The sequence below is a fragment of the Emydura macquarii genome, unplaced genomic scaffold (genome assembly GCF_026122565.2).
Source record: "Emydura macquarii macquarii isolate MOO-44397 ecotype Brisbane River unplaced genomic scaffold, CSIRO-AGI_Emac_v2 contig_3506, whole genome shotgun sequence".
Classification (NCBI taxonomy): domain Eukaryota; kingdom Metazoa; phylum Chordata; order Testudines; family Chelidae; genus Emydura; species Emydura macquarii.
In genome coordinates, this window is record NW_027133643.1 from 161,841 (window position 1) to 183,993 (window position 22,153).

General features: G+C 45.3%; 1 protein-coding gene across 1 annotated transcript; it reads right to left on the reverse strand.

Annotated features, from left to right (window-relative positions):
* Window positions 1–1,169: 1,169 nt before the first annotated feature.
* On the reverse strand, window positions 1,170–19,469 carry TAL1 (TAL bHLH transcription factor 1, erythroid differentiation factor). Its single transcript, XM_067535508.1, has 4 exons — window positions 19,388–19,469; window positions 14,043–14,465; window positions 12,630–12,727; window positions 1,170–4,502 (listed from the first exon to the last, which is right to left on the reverse strand). The coding sequence occupies exons 1-4, from the start codon at window positions 19,399–19,401 to the stop codon at window positions 4,084–4,086; spliced, it is 954 nt and encodes a 317-aa protein (XP_067391609.1). The 5' UTR covers window positions 19,402–19,469; the 3' UTR covers window positions 1,170–4,083.
* Between the last annotated feature and the right edge of the window lie 2,684 nt (window positions 19,470–22,153).

Below are 22,153 nucleotides of genomic sequence, written 5' to 3' on the forward strand. Positions count from 1 at the left end.
CAACTACTCCAGTGTCTTGTTGCACACAGCGGCCAGTAGCAGCTGCGTCAAAGGAAGGGGCAAGAAACCCAACGCAGGCCCACAGTTATGAAGTAACCCGCCCACAGGTGAAGGAAGAGCTCGGTTTAGGCCCTCCAGCATTTAGGTGACTGGGAGGATGAAGGGCCTGTAAAAGATGGCAATCCTTATTGGAAAGGAGGGGGGGTGTCCTGCCAGCCAGATGCATTTTCTGGAAGGTAGAGGGTAGGAACAGAGAGGTAGGAAAAGATACAGCCTTCCTACACAACACCAAGGTTAGAATGCAAATTATCCCCAGGCCTGGGTTAGCCAGACAGCACGGGCCATGTTACAGCTCATGGAGTAGCAGTGTGATCTGGTGGATAAGGCGTTCACCGAGGAATCAAGCTACCGTCATTCTACTCTTGCCTGGCCACTCCTGGGCAGCTCTCTGGCCCTTAGGGAGGAGGAATAACTGTTTTTTTCTAAACCACCTGTCACCATACTGTCTAAGTACTGCCCTTCCCCTTGTTTCATTCCTCTGATCATTCCACACACACGCGCGACTCCAGTTAAACATGGCTGGGAGTTCTGAGTGTGGCAGGATTCCAGGACTGGGCCTTGTGTGCTCGTGATCAACAGGAGTTCAAATCCCAGCACAAGTCACCGTTCCCACCAGAGTATTGCACAGAAGTGTAGATCTATGACCACCAGAGCTAAAAAGCAGGAGTTTCCATGTTACCAACTCTGGTGTATCTCACAATGGTTGGCGTGTTTCTTAAATCCCCAGTTCTTGGAATCAAGTGGCAGCAAGAGAATCTTAGCTTTTCTTTTTGAAAAAAAGTGAAATTTCTAGCCCTTGTGGTTGCAGAGAAAAGCTTGAAAAGGCAAAGAAAAGGAACATGATTTTATTGCTAAAAAAAAAATATCATGATTTTAAGTCAATCTTGCAATTTTTTTATTTTATTTTATTTTTTTTAAAGCCACACTCATGCTTGAGGTTGGCAGTACTGGAATCTCAACAGCTTGAGCTAAAGAGACTTCAGTCTACTCCAATCATCTGGTATAACACTCCCTGAGAGCAGGTTGCAGTAACTACTCATGAAAATGAAGTAAAAACATATTGAATTACAAGCATATTTAAAAGAAAAAAGAGCAGAGGCTGAGTTGTAAAACTTTATTTAGAAATATTCTCGATATATTCATTTTATATATATATATATTTATATATACACACACATTACAACAAATGTGTTTTCTAAATAGCACATCCACAGTGGGTTGCCTAATCGGCTTTACAAAGATAATAAGGGTACCAGGTCTGGTTACTTAACTTCTGCAGAAAAATGCAGAAACCAAAAGAAAAGAAAAGGAAAGAAAATAGAAGAAAAGAAAAGAATTAACCACAGAGTATGACATTGACTGAAAGTGCGGATTCAAAACATAAATGGGATGATGTTATATACACCAAAACATAGAGCAGGCAGAAGAAGAAATGGAGAAATAGGAGCTGTACCATTCAAATCACAATTAAAGTACAACTATACATACCCCAGATATACCTAAGTTGTATTCTGCCAAGAGGCTACAAATATATGTGTTTTGTAAAAGGGTTAAAGTTTGTACCATTTTGTCTTCCTTTCAGATTAAAAAAAAAAAAAAAGTGTGTGTGTGTGTGTGTGGAGGGGAGGGATTTCTAACATTTTAAATGACTTGTTTTGGTATAACTGTCCAGAAAGGGGTAAAAATACCATTATTATTTAAATCCCTTAAAAATGAATAACACTTTATCTTTGTAACAAAGATACACCCCGGAAACTATGGGTCCTCTCATCTTGCAAAGGGATGAGCACCCCCTAGGAGTTAGGAATGCTCAGAACCTCTGAGGTACCCCACTATAGATTACCCATCACAGAAAGCATCCCGCGCCAGTGTCTCCGTTTTGGGGCCTAACCCTTACTTCCAATGCAGTCAGTGACAACTCCCTTTGGAGCAAGATGTGGCCTTTAGATAACACCAAAGGGTGAAACTGACCCAGATGAATGCCCTACGTAACATAATTCTCACTTGAGCCCCGTTTGCAGACTTAACTGGTGTATGTGCCATGTACTGGTCCTCTGCACAGGGGTGAATTCTGAGACCATTTACTGGATTGTGATCCACCCTTAAATATCAACAGGGAATTCATTGCAAGGTGATACATCCTCTTAAATATACCCACACACAACACTGAGAAAAACCAGCCTCGCCCACATCGGTTCCAAGATGGTATCAATCCACTTTCATAAAACATCATTAAAAAAAGAAGTGACTGTACCCTAAAATAAAAATAGGGTCAACCTGGCTTTCACATAGGTTAAACTAATGGCTCTAAATACTCATACACGGAAGTATCTGCATTGCCTTGTACCTCAACACCTATAATAAATAAGAGAAAGGAGTGTATAAAGTGTACTTAATTATTTTGCCTTACATAGAATGGAGCTTTCTATCATAGTGTGGATTTTTCTAATTTCTGTCGAGCAAATGAATGGATGGGATAGTTTGACCTGGCATGATTGCTCCATCAATCATTAGCAAGTGGAAACAGAAAGAGTCCTATTTAGGTTCTGCTGCCCATGGGATGTACTTCTCAGCCAGTGTAAACTGGCATAGTATGGGAGTCAATGGAATGACCCTGATTTACACTAGTTGAAAATCTGGCCCACATTTTTAAATTATTCTGCTTTTTTTTAAAAGTGTCCTTCCATGGACATCTGCAATTGAGAGATTATTTCTGTTTTAAAGTGAACTGGTTGTATGTGGCCACCAACTTAAAATACATTTGCACACCTGGGAATTGTTGTATGTGTCGCTAATAGTGCTGAATCTCAGAGTAAATCTACACAGCAAAAACAAACCCGTGGCAGCGAGTCTCAGAGCCCGGGTCAACTGCTTTGCTACTGAAAACTCTAGAGACCACCACATCCTTATGGAGACAAAACTCCGGTTGAAGACTTATGTAGACAAAGAGGCAAGATCAAACCGTGGGGCTAATGAACAGAGTTGGTGATAAGTGAAATAACCATCATTTCCTGATGGGTAAAACCAAACAATTCAAAGCACATAATAAATCTCTTTTATAACCCTTATACACACACACAATTTGTTATTCCACCACTGTATTTGTTCTTAACTAAAAAAATCAGTATGACAATTACAAGGAAAATTCCCGCTCACCCACACTGAAATGCGTAATCCTTGGATAACATCATGTCCCCACTGAAGCCAACGGCAAGATTTTCATAGGCTTCAGCAGGACCAGGATTTCAGCCATTGCACAGTAGTGGGGGTGGGGAAGAAGTGGGGAAGAGAGAAGAAAACATCTATGTACCTTTTCATTCAGTGGATACTGCATGACGGTATTAAACAGAAGTAATTCCACATCATAAATACAACACTTCAAACAATCCAAAGTTAGGCTAAGTTTTGTTTTGTTTTTTAAATTCCTTGTAATAGTTCTTTAGCAGGAGGCATTTTTCTCCTCTTTAAACAGTCAAAAGCTCTTGGACAACAAAAACGTATTGCCTTAGCTTCCACACAGACAAGTTGCATATACTTTTTCATAATGGTTTGGAGAGATGCTGCAAAACTTAGAGATTTTGATAGTTTCCGGTGCCACATGCAAACGGAAGGGAAGTGTAGCTTCCATTGGCAGTGAAAGAGGAAGTTGTTTCACTATTCCGAAGTGTAACTAGTCTGTTTAAAGAGAGATGATCATCAAATCATTTGAACATGGAAGAGGTGTCGGCCATCTTTCTTCCTCCCCCTTCCCCAGCATTACATCATGAACAAATATGTACAACAAGATGACTTCCAATGCTTTTCGTCTCTGTCCGATCAAGTACCTAAATGTTGAATGTCCAGTTGTGTTGGTCTTGTTATCCATCAACTCACTATCCCTTTAATTCAGGGATTGTGACCTTTAGAAATAGTGGAGTGAGAACTTAAGCGGCTCAAGTTCCTGTTTTCTTTTGGGAGATGCAGAGTTGGGAAAATAGGGTGTTATTCCAAGACCCTGGGTTTTAGGAAGGATTTGTAAGGTCATCATCGTTGTGCATTGCCTTCTACAGGAAGAATGGAGTGATGGAGACTCCTTGTATGCTTTGAATCTAATGTTTCATGCTCTTCCGTGAAGCTGTCTGGGCTCCCTGCTCCATCTAAAGAACTTCCACAGCTAGAGTTTGGAGACAACATGTCCTGCAGGAGATCCTCTTGGACTATCCCAGTGTCTTTGTTCAGTTTGCCCCTTTGGTTTCCTTCTTCTTCCTGGTCATTGAGCAGTTTGGCTAGGAAGTTGATGTATTTCATAGCAAGACGTAAAATTTCATTCTTGCTCAGTTTTTTGTCAGGGGGGTGGGTAGGAATGAGTTTACGAAGCTCTGCAAAAGCACCGTTGACATTCTGCTGTCTCCACCTTTCCCGGCTATTGGTAAAAATGCGGCGGACCACTTTTGTATGGGGACCTAAAATTACAATAGCGCATGATTAGGAGCAGCATTAAATAGATTATTTATCATTTTACTTAAAGGTCAAAATTTCCCAAGGTGACTGACTAACTTTAGGTACCTGCTTCTCTAGCTAGGCATCTCAACAGAAGAGGTCTGATTTTTAGAGTTGCCACAACTACCATTTAAAGCCAATGGGAGTGGAAAATCAGGCCATTTCTATTTAGGTGCCTAATTAGGGATTTAGGTGTCTAACTTTAGTCAGCTAAATTTGAAGGCTTAGGCCATATATGTCATTAGCAGTGCTAAAGGACTTGTAAATGGTTAGCTCATGCACCTGCCTTATATTTTTCACTTTACTAACTTCTCTTAACAGTGGCAAAAATAGATAGGACAAGAGAAAACATGAGAGACCAGAAGTTCTGTTAGTTCTACAGTCAGGATGCAGATATGTGTCTAAATCGTTTAGGCGATAGGAACCCAAACCTGGTAGGGAGCTTAAAGTCATTACATATCCATTTGATGGCCTATGTGAAATGAGTTGCTAGGACTCAACCCAATTCCTTGGGAACAGGTAGCCACATTACAAAACCAGCCCCTCAAAAAACACCAAAAGCAAAGCCAACCAAACAAAAACGAGTGCCGTTGTTGGAATTCTGAGCAGAGACCAGGAATCAAATGGTCATGGAACTTCCCTATCAGTTTTAGAAGTTGTCTCTTCGGGTCAGCATTGTGGAACATTGGCAGAGCAGTTGGAGAATCTTACAGTGACCCTGACCATGCTTTTCCTGTCCTGTAGATACCATCAACCTGATTCTATTTTGATTTACTTTTGTGGGAGGGGAAACTATAACAAAATACTGATGTGAATTTAGCGTGGCAAGCCATGAACTCCATTTAAAATGGCTAGAGTTTTACACCATGGCAATTTTAGAATGAACGTGTTCATGCCAAACAGATAACATTCAGGAAGACCAGACAGATAGCAACATGGACTGTGTAATCTCCTTTCCATGTGTGATCGTAACTCCTACTGCCGTTGGCGGTGGATTGTATGCAGGGAGGGGAAAAAATTTATCCCCAGCTGCTGCCATGCGTAAGATCCAGGATTGAGAGCAATCTCAGCATCCCATTTCCCTGGACCAGTGGGAACTCATTTCAACTATTGGACAATACAATATCTATCCAAATAGTCTTCCAATAGTATATTATTATTACTACACATTTTGCTTCTGGCAATCAGGGCTAACGGTCCCATAAATTGTTATTGAAGGGGCCTAGCAAGAGACCCCATGGCCTCATGAGTCTATGGAAGGGTTGCCATGGCAAAAACAATTATAAAGATGTGAGACATTGTGCATGATCAAATGCCTGGAAAAGCACAACACCAAGGACAAATATAAGATTAATATCTATGGGCATGACATTGAATGACAGATCACATGACCCTGTACAGCACATGACCACACACTGTGGATTTTGAAACCTTGTCTGATTACTGCATCATGCCGGGAATAAGTCACTAACCACTAAGCACCTGCCTGTGGTCATTTGTTTAGACAGCCCAGTGTTCCACCACCCAATGCTTGGGCCTACTAGTGGGATGCTTTGGCTCTAGCTGTGTGCCCACTGCACCGTAAGTTTTCATGTTTTGGTTGTTAAAATACACTTGGATTCCTTGGGTGGGGACTTCAGCTATCATAAATGGATAATAGACCACATGCTCTGAAACTCATTTAGAATCTTAGATTCATAGAAGATTAGTGTTGGAAGGGACCTCAGGAGGTCATCTAGTCCAACCCCTGCTCAAAGCAGGACCAACCCCAACTAAATCATCCCAGCCAGGGCTTTGTCAAGCTGGGCCTCAAAAATCTCTAAGGATGGAGATTCCACCACCTCCCTAGGTAACCCATTCCAGTGCTTCACCACCTGCCTAGGGAAAAAGCTTTTTCTAATATCCAACCTAGACCTCCCCCACTGCAACTTGAGACCGTTGCTCCTAGTTTTGTCATCTGCCACCACCGAGAACAGCCTAGCTCCATCCTCCCTGGAACCCCCTTTTCAGGTAGTTAAAGGCTGCTATCAAATCCCCCCTCATTCTTCTCTTCTGCAGGCTGAACAAGCCTAGTTCCTTCAGCCTCTCCTCATAAGTCTTGTGCTCCAGCCCCCTCATCATTTTTGTTGCCCTCCGCTGGACTCTTTCCAATCTGTCTACATCCTTTCTGTAGTGGGGGGGCCCAAAACTGGACACAATACTCCAAATGTGGCCTCACCAGTGCCAAATAGAGGGGAATAATCACTTTCCTCGACCTGCTGGCAATGCTCCTATTTATGCAGGCCAATATGCAGTTAGCCTTCTTGGCAACAAGGGCACACTGCTGACTCATATCCAGCTTCTTGTCCACTGTAACCCCCCAGGTCCTTTTCTGCCGAACTGCTGCCTAACCCGTCGGTCCCCAGTCTGTAGCAGTGCCTGCGATTCTTCAATCCTACGTGCAGGACTCTGCACTTGTCCTTGTTGAACCTCATCAGTTTTGTTTTTGGCCCAATCCTCCAATTTGTCTAGGTCACTCTGCAATTACAATATTGTTGCAACATACTAGTAAGTGGGACTGCCTCCTGATCAATCCACCCTAAAGATCAGAGAAGATAGATATACTAAATGCTAGGAAATGAAATGCTGGCTTGGGAAAAGAAAACACTGACACATGATGTGTTGTGGGAAAAACCCATTCCATTGTCTTTGCAACTGGAAACACAACCATACTAATTGCTGCAATAGGTTCCAGCTGCTGGCCCCGCCAAACCAAATCAGCCATGTATAAACAAACATGGTGTTCAGACACACCTCAGTCACATTGCCAGGAGCTGTGTAATTCAAATGCACAGTAAAGCGCTTTCCCCTCCGCATCATTAAAAATAAATCCACCCAAAACAACAAGAAGAACAACAGAAAGAAACAGAAAAATGGGAAGGACTGAGGTCCACCACTGCTCACCCCAGATTCCCCCCTCCCCTGAAATCGCAGGAAATTGATCGTGTGGGATATGCCCACCTGATCCTAACAGATGATCCCTGCTCAAGGCTCCAGAGGAAGGCGAAAAAGCCAAGGTGTCTGTCAATGTGCCATGGGGGGAAAATGTTCTTCCCGACCCCCAGCTCTGGTGATCAGTTCAACCCTGCGCATGAGAGCAAGAATCACCATGACTAAGTAAAAATTTTAATTCTGCAACTTTCCATTTCCTTCCCTTGGGGGATCTAGCTGCTCAGGCCCTTATCTGGCTCCTGTCCCAGGAGCATTTAGCGCTTCACAAGCATGAATGAATTTACCCTCATGACAGCCCTGGGAGGTAAGAAGCACTCTCACCCCCATTTCACAGGTGGGAACAACAGGCTCAGAGAGATCAAAGTGATGTTCCCAAGGTCACAACAGGAATTGGTGGCAGAGCCATAAATTGAACCCCCGTCTTCACAATCCCAGTCTAGTGCCTTAACCTTGAGGTCATCATCCTTCCACTCCCAAAGAGCGCCAGAACTGAGCATCTACACGCATTTGTAAGATCTTAAGGCCAGGGACTGTTTCTCACTCTGGATTTGTACAGCACCCTGAAAAAAGGGCCCCCAGTGCTAGGTGGGGCACCCAGGCAATTCCACGACCCAAACAACAATAGCAGAGCTATTTGCACTGCTGTAGTATAGTTAAAGGTCTCTCTGGGTATGTCTACACTGCACGTTAAGTCTGGGCTCTGACTCAGTTTTGAGCCCAAGCCTCCCTTCTCCCCACACACAAATCAGTCTGACTCGGGTCAGCAAGCACTCAGGAGCCAGGTCCTAGGACCCTGCTAGGGGGGTGGGTCAGAGCCTAATTTCCTACTGTGACTCAGGTCCAATCCCCGTCATTTTGCAGCGCAGACATAGTTCAAGCTGCAGACTCTGCAGAAGATATGCACTAGCACAGCTGTCAGACCCAGGATTAGCGACTGTAAACCCAGGTTTACAATGCTGTGTGTGGATGCTCAAGTGTGGGCTTGGAAACACCAAGTCCGTAACCACAAGTCCCACAGACCTGGGTTTGCAATGCAATGTAAACATCCCCTCAGTGCTCCTGTTATAAAGGATAATTCTAAGACTCAAACATGCTCTTCTGAGCTTAAAAAAAAAAAAAAAAAAAAAAAAATCAAGAAACATGGAAATCAGATTCTAATGCAGAGAGGGATTTTTTTTAATTTTACAAAATCTTTTCTGAGGCTTTTGAATTTGAGTGGGAAAATATTAGAGATCACTAGCCTAAAAAAAATTTAAATACTAAGGTTTCAATCTTGCATGCACAAAATACCCATTGATTTCACTGGGGGTGGGGGGAGAAGCTGGTGCTCCTAAATAATTCATTCAAAGATTTTTAGAAGAACTGTGATCATCTAAGATAACATCAGGTGCAATGCAGGCTGAAGAATTTCATCCCCTGATTCCTGCATCGAACCCAGTAACTATGGTAGAACTGAAGCGTATCTTTTCAAAAGACATCCTCTCTTGATTTAAAGATTTGAAGTGATGGATAACACAGGATGCTTTGTGGATAAATTGTGAGAAACAAATGTATTCTTCTAAATGAAAGTTGACAGGTAGGGTTTTCTACATAATTTGTTAAATATAATAAAAATCAAAAGGAGAACTGGTAGAAAAATTTCAAAATCCCAAGAAAATTTTTTGCAAACATTTTTCAAAAGTTCATGTGAACTTTATTTATTTCTGTATTATGCCGTGTCTATCTGACATAGCAAATGGTCAAAAATTTCCAACCCTTCGACAAAACATTTTCATGAAAAAGGGTTTTGACTGGAGTTACTTTTGGGGCTTCACGATTTTTCCTCTGTGAAGCAGTTCAGTTTGTGCATTTAGGGGCTGAGCCCCTGCATCTCTAGGCTTGACAGTTCATAGCCCCAGCACTTCTGGGCTTATCATAGAATCATAGAATATTAGAGTTGGAAGGGACCTCAGGAGGTCATCTAGTCCAACCCCCTGCTCAAAGCAGGTCTAACCTCAGCTAAATCATCCCAGCCAGGGCTTTGTCAAGCCTCAGCTTAAAAACCTCTAAAGATGGAGATTCCACCACCTCCCTAGGTAACCCATTCCAGTGCTTCACCACCCTCCTAGTGAAAAACTTTTTCCTAATGTTCAACCTAGACCTCCCCAACTGCAACTTGAGACCATTGCTCCTTGTTCTGTCATCTGCCACCACCGAGAACAGCCTAGCCCCATCCTCCCTAGAGCCCCCTTTCAGGTAGTTAAAGGCTGCTATTAAATCCCCCCCTCCCCCCCCCATTCTTCTCTTTTGCTGCATCAATTATGAATGTAAAAAGATTGTTTGAACCCTGGCACCATTTTCAGTACAAATTAAACACTGACCAAGTTGTGCAGAAGTGGACATGAGGGTTGGGAGAAAGCCACCAAACCAGGTAGTTTGTTACTCATGATCCAATAAGCTGAGAGGAGCAGGCACTGCCGGCTGGGGTGCCAGTGAAGAGTTTGCTGGATGACATCAGGAGCTACTGGGACGCTGATTGCAATATATATTGTTTTCTCAGAGCCCTCAGACACATTTCTGAGTCAGTGGCTGGCTCTTCCGCTGTCAGTGAAGGTTTTAAACATGCTAGATTAAGCCACTACTCCTGGTTGGCAGAGAGAGAAACAGAAAGGCCTTAAAATGGCCACTGTACTCATCCTTTCTGTATCTCACTTATGCACTGTCCAGTCCCCTGCCCCTGTGAATGCCAATTCTCCACCTGTTCACAGATGCTCATTCTCTCAGATCAAGAAAAGAAATCTGTCACATTTGCATACCTAGACTGCCCCTATTTAGAAGGAACAGTCCAGGCCTATTCTGCCATTCTATCTCCCAAAGAGCTCTCCTAGTCCATATTAGTAAAACCCCAATAACGATCCAAATATATTGCACACAGAAACTATTAACGTCCGCAGCAGTTGCCTGTCCGTGTCTAGGGGCACAATTTTACCGTCTATTTACTTAACTTGCTAAATATGAGTTTGATCCAAAACCCCTTGGAATCTTTCCACTGGTTGCAGTAGTATTTGGATCAGGCCCTCTGGGCCTGCAAATACTCACCCATGTAACTTTAAAGTTATTCACATGCATAAGTGTTTGCAGGCTCAGGGTCCCAGGCTGCTCCCTGAGATACATCCCCCAAAACAATCCTAGTTCAAAGGCCTGATCCCGCAAATGCTTAGTCAAACCATTTGGGGTCTGCAGAATCAGGCCCAATGAATATACCTGATATGTTACCTGGTAAAGACATAGTCAGATTTCTTTCAAATACATTTTATATCTGTACTGCTTACCTAAACAGTTATTGTGTATATAAAGTATATATTATAGATGTAAAACTTAACATCCAAGTTAAAAACAAGTAAACTCAGAAGTAAGGTTAAAACTCTTGCTCAGGCTCTATGACATTGATACGTACTTGTGTTTTTTATTTTTCAGCTTTACCTATTATTTATATTATGGTAGCACCAAGAGGTCCCAACCAAGATAAGGACCTCCCTGCGCTAGGAGCGATACGTACACATGGTGAGAGACAGTCTTTGCCCCAAACAGCTTACAATATAAATGGACAGACAGAGGATGGAGGGAAAGGGGATAACATAAATGAAGTGAGACCAGAGCAGTGTTTTGCAAACATTATGTTAGTGTCACAATTTTCTTTTTAAATGCTGAGGATTGGGATTTTATTCTGGTAGATTAGATAGAGAGGTGAGGATTAGCTAAAAAGAAAGACAAATAAAGGTAACTGAATTTTCTGCTTTTTGTGGATTTATGGGTGTGTTTACATTCACAGCAGCACTGTGGGTGCTGCTGGATTGATGTTGCAGGATCGACTGAGCGGCAGTGGAGACCCGCTCAATCGATCCGGAAGTCAGTAGATCTGATTGGGAAGATCCGATCCAGAATTCAGTAAATCCACTCCTGCAAAAACGATGAATGCTGTCTCAATGGGAGGGCATTTCCCGTCAGCGCAGCGTAGTGGGGAAGCCGCGTTAATTAGACTTTAGGAAGTTGACGGTAAGTAAGTAAGTAAGTAAGACTCTATGTAGCTTGCGCATCTCCTGTCAACTGCTGCTGAATTTCGCCAACAGCATAGACCAGGCCTAAATGTTTCTCGTTTAAAATGTATTCTCTTTTTATCATTTAATTGCATTTACACCTGTCACTATATATACGTGGACAGCTTTAGGCTTTGATTTAAAAACTAAGGACCTTTGACTGAAAAAAAAAGCCACTCACATGTCATGTTCACTCACTTGGGCGTTCCCACAGAAACCAACGGGACTGCTCCGGGATAGGTAGTGAGAGAATGTCCTGGGCTTTTTAATTCCTTCCTTACTTTGAAACATTTAAAAATATATATTCAAATATATATATTCAAAGGGAAATTCTGCTTGAGAGTTTATGGCACAAGGCAACCCTCTGTGTGATGACTTGCTGACGTGTCTTTGCAGTTACTGCTTATCAAAAGAATGGTCCCAATTCAGCAAAGCACTTAAGCATATATATAAGTTTCTCTCACTACAGTGGGAGTTAGGCCTGGCCTACACTTAAAACTTATACCGGCATAGCTATGTCAGTTAGGAGGGTGAAACAAACCATGCTTCTTAGCCAATATAGCTACCTCGACAAAACACCCAGTGCAGATGCAACTAGGCAGAGAAACTCCTTCTGTCGTGTACGCTGTCCCTACACTAGGGAGCTATGCCAGCACGGGATCTATGGTGTAGACATAGCCTTAAACGAGTGCTAAGTGGCTTGCAGAATAGGGACTGAATTAAACACTTGTTAAAGTGCATTGCTGAACTGGGGCAATATTATTACATCATTCATCATTGGACTGGTAGATGGAGCGGGAGATAGTGGCGCCATTATCCAGGAGTCAAGATCAAGGCAGGAGCAAGCTATCAGACAGTAGGAGTGATGTCATCCTTTTATTGCTGTGCATTTTACCCCAACACATGTTGGTCTAAACAACCTTCCCATGGAGCGGAACGCCTCTCCCCCCCCCAAAAAAAAAACAAAACAAAACCCCCTTTGTACTTTATATACACCATCGGGGAAGATAAAAAGATTCTCACCATCACTGATCTCCACTTCATAAGGAGACGATCTTCTTTTCACTCTGTTGTTGTTGTTGTTGTACATTGAGAAGGAGTCTGGCTCTCCAAAAAACCCACTGCAAACAGGTGCAAAGGGAAGGTCAGAAAAAACAAGGAGGAAAAGACACATACACGCTTCACGAAGGGTACTTGCGTGTTGCCGGAGTTCTTCAAGATGGACTCAGCACATTCCCACGCGTGCGCTGCACCATGGACCCACGTGCAATGACCACTTAAAGAAGTATTAGATATTATAGGCCAGATCTTCAGCTGCTGTAAATCCGCATAGTTCCACTGATATCAAAGGGATTTTGAAATCAATTGAGCTATGCTCAGTTTTCACCATTTTAGGGTATATGTATGCATGTGTGTGAGTGTGTATATATATAACACACACACACACATTATACATACATTTACATATTTATCATAACAGACATCTTTCTTAAGGGACCAGATAAAAATTTGCAATGGTCTTCCAATCAATGTGACAGAATTCTAATACATTTACTGGGGTTTTTTCCAGCAAGTCTTTTAAGACAGGAGGCTACCTAATAAAGAGAATCTCTGGTACAGGTTTCTCTAAATGATATATAACACACATACACTGAACTAGGATTAATTTGTATTGAATCCTACTTATGAGAGAAAACTGAATTGAATTGCAGGATATGATTGCTTTGTAGGGTGTGTGCACACTTATTTACACACACTACATACAAGTATATTCGGAAACAATTTCTTCCCACTGTCGTGATTATTTGTACGGTCACATCTCACCCAGGGCATAGAACTAAGAGATTTCTTCCAAAATTGCCCGCGACATAAATATTCCATTTGCAACATTTACACTTTTGCATGTAAAAACTGGCATTTTCATATGATTTTAATGTATGCAATATTTTATATATATATATATATAGTCCTTGTGTCAAGCGCCACAACAGACGTTTCGCTTTGCAAAATGACATGCATACATACAAACTCTCCCACGATATAATTATCCACCTACAAGTATTCCCATCCCCGGACAGAGAAAGGTTCCTTTTCCAGACCACCTCCTGTCCTTATGAAACGGCGGCAGCCGGGGACTCTTTTTTTTTATTATTATAATAGAAGCCCTTCGACATATAAAGATATAGATATAACAAGGGCAGGACGGGCAGGCAGAGAAGGGGAGGGGGGCGGTCTGGGAGAGAGACAAGCTGAGAAACACGCCTGCAGTTTTCTGCAGACACGGTCCGAAGGAATTGGTCTCGGGATAGGACACCGCGGGGGGGGGATGCTACTGTAGGAACACGGGGAGAGGGAGAAGGAAAGGAACTGACAGACAGACAGAGTGAGTGGAGAGACGGACGGACGGACGGAGGGCGGGCAGGGCAGGGCACGGACCTGTTGATGGTGGCCAGCGGCTGGCCCAGGTTGTAGAGCATGGCTCTGCCGGCCGCCGGCAGGGGAAGCGCCGGGGAGCTCAGCTGCACCATGCGGGCGTCGCAGGCGGCGTCGGCGGGGGCTCTGCACGGCTCGGCGCCCGGCGCTCTCTGCATCGCCTCGCCGGGCGCCTCGCGGCCTTTTATGTCCCGGCGCACCAGCTCGATGACCGGCACGGCGGCGGCGGCGGGGGGCCCGGGGGAGGGCCGGCCGGTCTCCTTGGAAACCCCATTGAGCAGCAGCTGGGGCTCTCCCGGGACCTCCATCCCCCCGCGGCTGCTGTCCGGCTGGCTCGTGCCGTCCGCTCCCGAGTCGTGCAGCTGGGGGGGCCGGGCATCCCGCGGGTCACTGGGGGGCAGCTCGGCCGGCAGCCTCTCCATCGTCCTGGGGGAGAGAGGAGAGGCGGTGAGGGGGTGCGGGGCAGACCGGGGCACCCCTGCCCGAGGGGGCTGGCTGCCCGGCTGGGGGTGGGGGGACGGGAGGGGGGGGAGAGAAAAGAGAAAGAAAGGGAGTGTGTGTGGGGTGGGGAGAAACGGAGAGAAAGGAAGAAAGAAGAAACAGCAGCAACGTGGGAGGGAGGGAAAGAAAGAAAGAAAGAAAGAAAGAAAGAAAGAAAGAAAGAAAGAAAGAAAGAAAGAAAGAAAGAAAGGATGGATGGATGGATGGATGGATAAAGAAGGAAGAGAGAGAGAAGGAGAGAAATGCAAAAGAAAAGAGAAGTGAAGTGAAGTAAGTGAAGTGAAGTGAAGTGAAGTGACACCGACAGAAGTGTTGCAGTTTGACCGCAGCGTGCAGGCACACACCCGCTGCACCGCAGGAGCGCAGCCCATTGCCCCGGCCCGGGGTGCAGAAGCCCGCTGCCAGGCTGGGTTTAGTGGCAGGAGAATTAGCCCAGCCACGCTCCGTGCCAGGCGAGGGACACGTTTAGCCAGCGGCAGGGAGAGGCGAGGGCACAACCCCGCCCTGGCGGCTCGCCCGCGGCAGGAAGACAGGTGAAATCGTGGCCCCATTGAAACGGCAAAACTCCCCTGGACTTCGGTGGGGCCAGGATTTCACCCAGGCGGTACAAAGACGAGGGCTCGCCGGAGACGGAGGTGGCCAAGAGCTGGGCTTGGTGCAAGCCTCCAACGCCCAGGGCTCACTCACTAGTGCTTGCACCAGCACCGCTCGCCTTAGGTTCATCTCCCCGTTGCCTAGGTAAGCCTCACGTTTCATCTTTCCCTTGCGCCGACACGGCTTGTTCCACTGGCCCGTTATTTATGTAGCCCCCGCTGGGATCGGTTTCTGCCCCAGCCGGGGTTTCGTTTGATTTTTGTTTTGCAGTCCAGACAGAGAAAGAGAATGAACGTCCGCCTTGTGAGACGGGGCCGGAATTGTGTTCACAAAACAGACGTTTTCACTGCGGGGTGAATCCAGAGCTTCGGCTTTCCCGTTCATTCCAGCTGATGTGGGCGAAAGGAAAGGACGAAAAACGGCGATCCCCGCTTCGCTGCTGGCGAGGGTTACATTTCTGAACTCAGCCTTCACCTCCCTGGAAACCCTGGATTTCCAGAGGAGTGTATAACGTGTAGCAGCTCCAAATACGGGGCCTATCTGTTAACATGCTAACTGGAGACCTGCTTACACTGCTATTAGATTTCTATGTGGACACGGACACACCCTGTACACACACATATACACACGCACGCACTAGAAAACACAAGGCCACGGTGGTGATTCTATCGAATTAAAAGAATTGTACATAGTGCTTTGCTGTAAATATGGTATTACATTGTCTTACTTTAATAATGGACCGTTACATTATAGTAGAGATGCACGGGATGTGTGTATTTCTGAGCAAAGCCATTGTGCCAATTATGTCGTTATATGGAGACATACAGCTGAAGTATTCCATTCTACTCAGACAACATCGGCATCACAATGGCTTTGCTCAGAAATATATATATGGGGTGTATGTATTTTTATAAACACGCACACACATTTTATAAACAGTATATGTATTTTACACACACACACATTTTACATATATACACACACGAGGTATGTGTATTTTTACACACACACACACACACACACTATCTAATCTACCTATCTATCTATCTATCTATGGCCAAAGCCATTGTGCTGATTATGTTGCGTGAGCAGAATGGAATACTTCATCTACCTCTCTATATAAAACAATTATCACAATGATTTTTATGAGAAATGAAGGGAAAAGAAATAAAGAGGCTGTAATATTTCAGTATTAACCCAGTAGAATATAATACTTTAAATGGAATATATATTAAATGATGATGAAAATAGGTGGGTGGGTGGGAAGGTAGGTAGGTAGATAGACAGACAGATAGACAGACAGATAGATCTTCCTACTCATTTCAGACAACTAGCTTTGTCTGTTATCAAGGTGCAGAGTCTGATCAAATGTGAATATCAACGGGAAATAGTTACATTGCTCCAAAACAAAAGTCTAGTCCGGGGCCTATTCTTGAATCCGGAGGGCAGCACCGGGTTAATTTGATGTTTCCTATGTAGGGGACAGATTCTACTGTGGAGTTTCGTTTGAAGCAGAATAGCCCGGGTTTCCGGCCGAAAGACCCAACTTCTGCAGCAGTACGGTGCTGGCAGTTAGAGGAAGACCTAAGCGCATCCGAAATGTATTAGGTACATTTGACGCCACTTGTTTAAACCCCCCCCCCAATCTATATCTGCCTTCTCTATCCATTAGCCAAGGCAGGCAGGATAAAGGAGCCATCAGCTGGGAAAGGAGTTGATTAGTGTCTCATCTGCCAGCAGACATAAACCCATGGACTTAGCTTTACAGAAAAGGCATTTAACGCTGAAAAATAATGATTTCCATTTTGCTTCCTCCTGAAATTCGGGTTGCTCCCTTCACGCCTGGTGTAAACACAGGAGGCCCCAGTGCTCTGCGAAAAGCCAAAGTCTGATCGGATCCCAGACTCAGCCTTCCTAACCTTAATTTCCTTTGCTTCTGCGGGGCTCAGTGCACCGGACCGGTCAAAGGGTGGTTTGTAGAGAAGACCTGGAAAATCCCAGAGCGCAGGCCCTGTCCCAGCCACCTCTCCAGAAAGGAACCGAATTGTCTAGTCGGATATTGCATGGTGAGCGGTTATTCCCATCCGGCATATTTAAGTGGGAACACCTCGAGTGTCCCTGTTCCAACAAAAGATCTCTCCGGCTCTGGGCTGCCTTCTCTCCTCCCACCTCAAGGATACTTACGAATCTACAAGGAGAAAGGAGACCCACATCGGAATAATGCAGCTAATTCCTGGAGGAGGGTGGGGGGGGAAGGGGAGATCTCTTGTCCCGGTTCCTTTAGATCAACGGCACATTAAAACCCTGGAGCCGGAGCGATGGAAATCAAGATAGCAAAGGTTGATAGAGAGGTGTGTGGCTAGGGATGCCCGCCATATACCCCGCCTAGCCAATCAGAGGGACCTGACTGGGTGACTCGCCCCAAATATAATCTACCCTGATGCATAAATTAGCCTGGGAATTTGGATATCACATTGAAAAAAGCTGTATTATTAGGTTGCAATTTATACAGGGATATTTCTATTATGAATAGGGTGTAGACACACACAAAGACAGACAGACACCCTGTCTATCGACCTACACACCCTTTAATTAACAGAGCCTCAATACACTATTCAACTATCCACAATAAACTATTAAAACAAGTTTATAATATATGGAAACCTCTTCTTCGTAGTCATATATTTCTATTAATAAAGGGGTTTAACGTGTGGGTAAACCTCTTCCTAATATAAATATATAAGATGTAAACATTTCTCTCTCTATATATATATCTCCCATCACACATATATATCGAAATAAACCAAATCATTGATTCGTATGATCGGACTACGGCTGAACACCGGATTTTTGTTTTCAGCTGGCATGTCTCAGATCTATGCCTGCAGATTTGCAGAGCTACTATTAAAAGCGCAGGGCCTAAAATGTAAACCTACAAGCCAGCTGGAGACGAATAGGCAGGCGGACGCTTTTATACGGCACATTCTTTGCCAGAATTTCTGATAGAAAGTTGAAACTGGAATCCAAACCTGGATATCCGTTACTTTCCTTCCCACCCAGCCGGCAGAAACATGTCCCTCGCACACAATTCTTCAGCATAAAATTCATTATTAATCCGTAGGATTTTTAAAAAAAGGAAACCCAGCATCCGTTGATTGTTTAAGTGATGGAATCCTAAAGATCCACAGTATAAACTACCTGTGTTGGTATCTATCTAGTCCACATCTCTCTCTATACAATTTGGGAGCGGAAACCTTTCACTGTGGATCTCCTTCGGTGAGTTAATCCCTAAGCAAATAAAACAAGAAGGAATCGGCATTTTAAAGGCGTCGGTTCTTTTCCCCGCACAAATAGACAAGGCGAAACAACAGCTAAAACGCGGAGCAGTAAACCGAAGCACTTTCTTTTTCTGAGCATTTCAGAGCGCATTCCCCCTCCTTTCCCGAGCCTGTTGAACTGTAACAGCAGAAAAGAATAATCGTTTCATCTTCCCGAGGAAGATAAATATACCAACCGATTTCCCTCTTGCCTTCATAATAGTTCACACTTTTTAAAACCGCAGCAGAGAATCCGGATTTTATTTGCTTCTTTCGACTGGCATTTTCTTATACGAATGACATGGGGCGGGGGCCAAGGAAAAGAATTGTGACTCCTTGAATTGTAAGGTCTGAATTTCCCCCTTCTCCGCAGTTTGTGCTGGTCGCATGCCCTGTCCTCGTTTCTTTTGTTTAAGAGCTGTGGACTTGACGGGAAATTTGCACCCATTAATCCAAGCATTGGTTCATTTCCCTTCCAGGAAGAACAGCGACAACAACCACAAAAATAGCATGAAATCGGACATTATTTTGGCGCGGCTTCTCGGCAGCTAGATTCAACCAGGGCCTTTCCGATGCACCGGCTTCCCAGCAAAAGCAGATCCGAATTAAAAGGATTAAAACCCACACCTACCCCGACGGACACACCCGTCTTGATACTTCGCTTCTGCATCGGCCCCGGAGAAAGGCTTGCTAAGCCTGCCTCTGTCGCACCGAAAACACCCGCCTGCCCTGGGATCTATTTGCTCAACGAAATTTCCAAGAAGGAAAAAGATCCTTCCCCCCCTTCCAATTTTTTTTGTTTTTGCGCAATTTTTGCAGATTGCGCGACCAAGGCGACAATGCGCGCTCGCCCTCTCCAAAAGGGACGCCCTGAAAAACAAGGCGCAAAATACAGCGCGTCCCCCCTGGATATACACAATAGATCTCTGTACTCACCATTTTCTCTTCATTGGGAAAAGTGAGCGAAGCCATTTTGTGGCCTAGTCATTACTGCTCTATATTTTTTCCCCCTCTCTCTCTCTTACGGTAGCGCTGCTGGGTGGCTTCATTGGAGCAGGATCTAATCCCACATCACGTCCAGTTTCCTATTTAGTATGGAGAGCGGAACACTAGAGCAATGTGGCCAACAGAGATAAAGCCCCAGCAATGGCCCGCCTGCCCTGATAAGCTTCTAAACCCATTATTTATGAAATGATTCATTATTATTTGGCAATTTTATCGAAGGAAAGCGGAAAATTATTGCAGGGATATGCATAGGAATAACTTTGGAATGCATGCCTTATAGCTTTTTATGTGTGTGCGCTTAGATGCTGTTAAAAGGGCCCCGTAGAAAAGAGTAATAAAAAATGCACCATGACTGCCCACATTTGAATAGCAATTCTTTATTTTAGTCCTCTTGGAGGTTATTATGCCCCTGCATTTTTTTGATTAAATATGGAACACCTACTCAGTTCTTAATTAAATTTAATGAGCCAAAATAAATTGCTGGAGATATTGAGAGAGGAAGGGGGGGGGGTGTCTGGGACAATAGGGTAAATAAAGCAAATTGACGGGGAACATTTAAGCAAGATTTCCCCTCCCCCTCCAATATTTCTTCACTGCAGGCGTAAATTGGGTAGAACTCCCGTTTCAATGTAAAATGATCAGATTTCGGAGGGGGTGGCTGTTGTGTGGGGTAAATATCTCTGCAGCCCACGGGGGGGCTCGGGGATTTTAAGTAGAAAGCTTCTGGGGAGGAGGGTGTGACTGAGAAATAAAAGCAAAATCTTGGGAAATAATCAGCTTTACATTGGGAAAACACGAAAGCATCTCGGGTCGTGCTCAGTAACTGCAGCTGGGCTGGGGAAAGTGTGGTGGAGGGGACTGGGGGAGGAAGACAATCTTCTTTAAAACAACAAAACACGACTGAAATAGAATGATCTGCCAAGATAGCAAGCGAGTGTAATTTACAAAACAGAAGATCAGGTGAAAAATGGATTTCTGTCCTTTAAAGCTGTGGTGAAGCATGGAGTTGGGTGGCGATTTCCCCCTCTCCTTGGGAAATACGTTTGCTTTTTAAACCAGGCATGATGCACTGTTTTAACACAGGGTAAAGAATAAATCTGGATCAGTCGTGTGGGGAACTGTCCACACTCGCTTCTACAAACGTGCCAGCTAGCTCGATTGAACTATGAACTTGAAGTATTAAAGTCTAGCGAAGACAAGCCCACAGGCACAGGTCCCACATAAATGCTAAAATAACCCATACCAATAAAATAACAACCATTCCGATACTGAGCGAGACACGCAAACACACCGAACTCCTCCGAAATCAAACAACATAGCGAATGGAACCAGCTTTGCTCATGATTATATCCTGGTCGGGGGCACATGGAGCAATCTTAGGACATTACAAATGTCATCAGGAAAATGATTTGCGAAACAAACTGTGTATTGTCGGGGGACTAAGATCCCAAGGCTGATTTATTCCCCCCCCCCCCCCTTAAAACAATGTGATGGCCGCGTGTTTCTCAGTGATTTTCTGTTTGATCCGCAAAGACACAGCTACGGCTGAGTGGCTGACTGTGGTGCTCAGGTCTCTGTGGTGGATTACCACGCCTGGGTTTTAGATCTCTCTCCCCCTGCCTACCTGCCTTCGGCTTCCCAATCCCGGGCGGCCCAGGAGTGGGAAGCTGATTCTTTGCAAGGGATCCCATGATCCCGGGCAACCTGGGCGGCAAGACATTCCTCTCTCCTGAAACAGAGCCGGAGGGACACAAGGTTTCCTAAAAGGCAGCCAGCCTGGTCAATTCGGGGTGTCCGAGGAGGCCCGTGGGCTGCCAACGCCGGGATGGTAACGCGACCAGTGTAGAATGAACAAAAGCGTCGAAGGCCGTGGGAGCGTTTACACCCACCCCAGCCAGGCCCATTAAACACCCGCAGTCACGCCAGGACCGCGGACGAGCCAAGATCAGGTGTGGGGAGGTGTGGGGGGGGGGGGGTTTCCACAGGCACCTTTCTGTCCCATTCTCCTCCCCCCAGAGGCCGATGGCTCAAACCAGGCCGAGTTTTTGTACCCTTCGGGTCATTTCTGGCTCCGGCAGCAGGCAAGGCAAGCCGGGCAGAGGGGGAACCACAGGCCGCGCCGCCGAGCAGAAGCTGGCCCCCCGCAGGAGTGACCAGCAGTCCTTAATTCATGCACCTGATTAGAGCAGGAAGGGCGGGGGCGGGGGGAGAACCTGGCCATGTGGAACCGAGCAGGACAACCTTTTAGGCAGCAGGTTCCCCTGGCATCTTGTGTGCTTTTAACGGCATTGAATTGCTTTTCTGATTTCGGAGACGGGCGGGCCCAGGCTCCCCAGAGGGAGTTTTTGGCTTCGGTTCTACACGCACAGATCCGACCCGCTCCGTCTAGACGGGCCGCTGCCCTTCGGCTGCAGCAGGCTTTGTGCTCCCGGCTTGCAAGACAAAAGCACCCCGCGGCCAGGCAGCCCCGCAGCTGGAGGGGGGGGGGGCAGCGGGTATTAAACACCCCTGGAGCTAAAGGAAGGGGCTGGGTATTGTCTGCTCGGCCGCCTGGCTCTGCGCACAGCCCGCTCGCTCGCTATGCCTTGGAAGGATGCTCAGAAATGATGCATCCACCGCCTCCCCCTTCCTTGCATGGCCAAGTTTTCTTTGCAGGGGTCTCCGCCCCGCTCAGCCCGTCTCGTCTTCAGTCCCCTG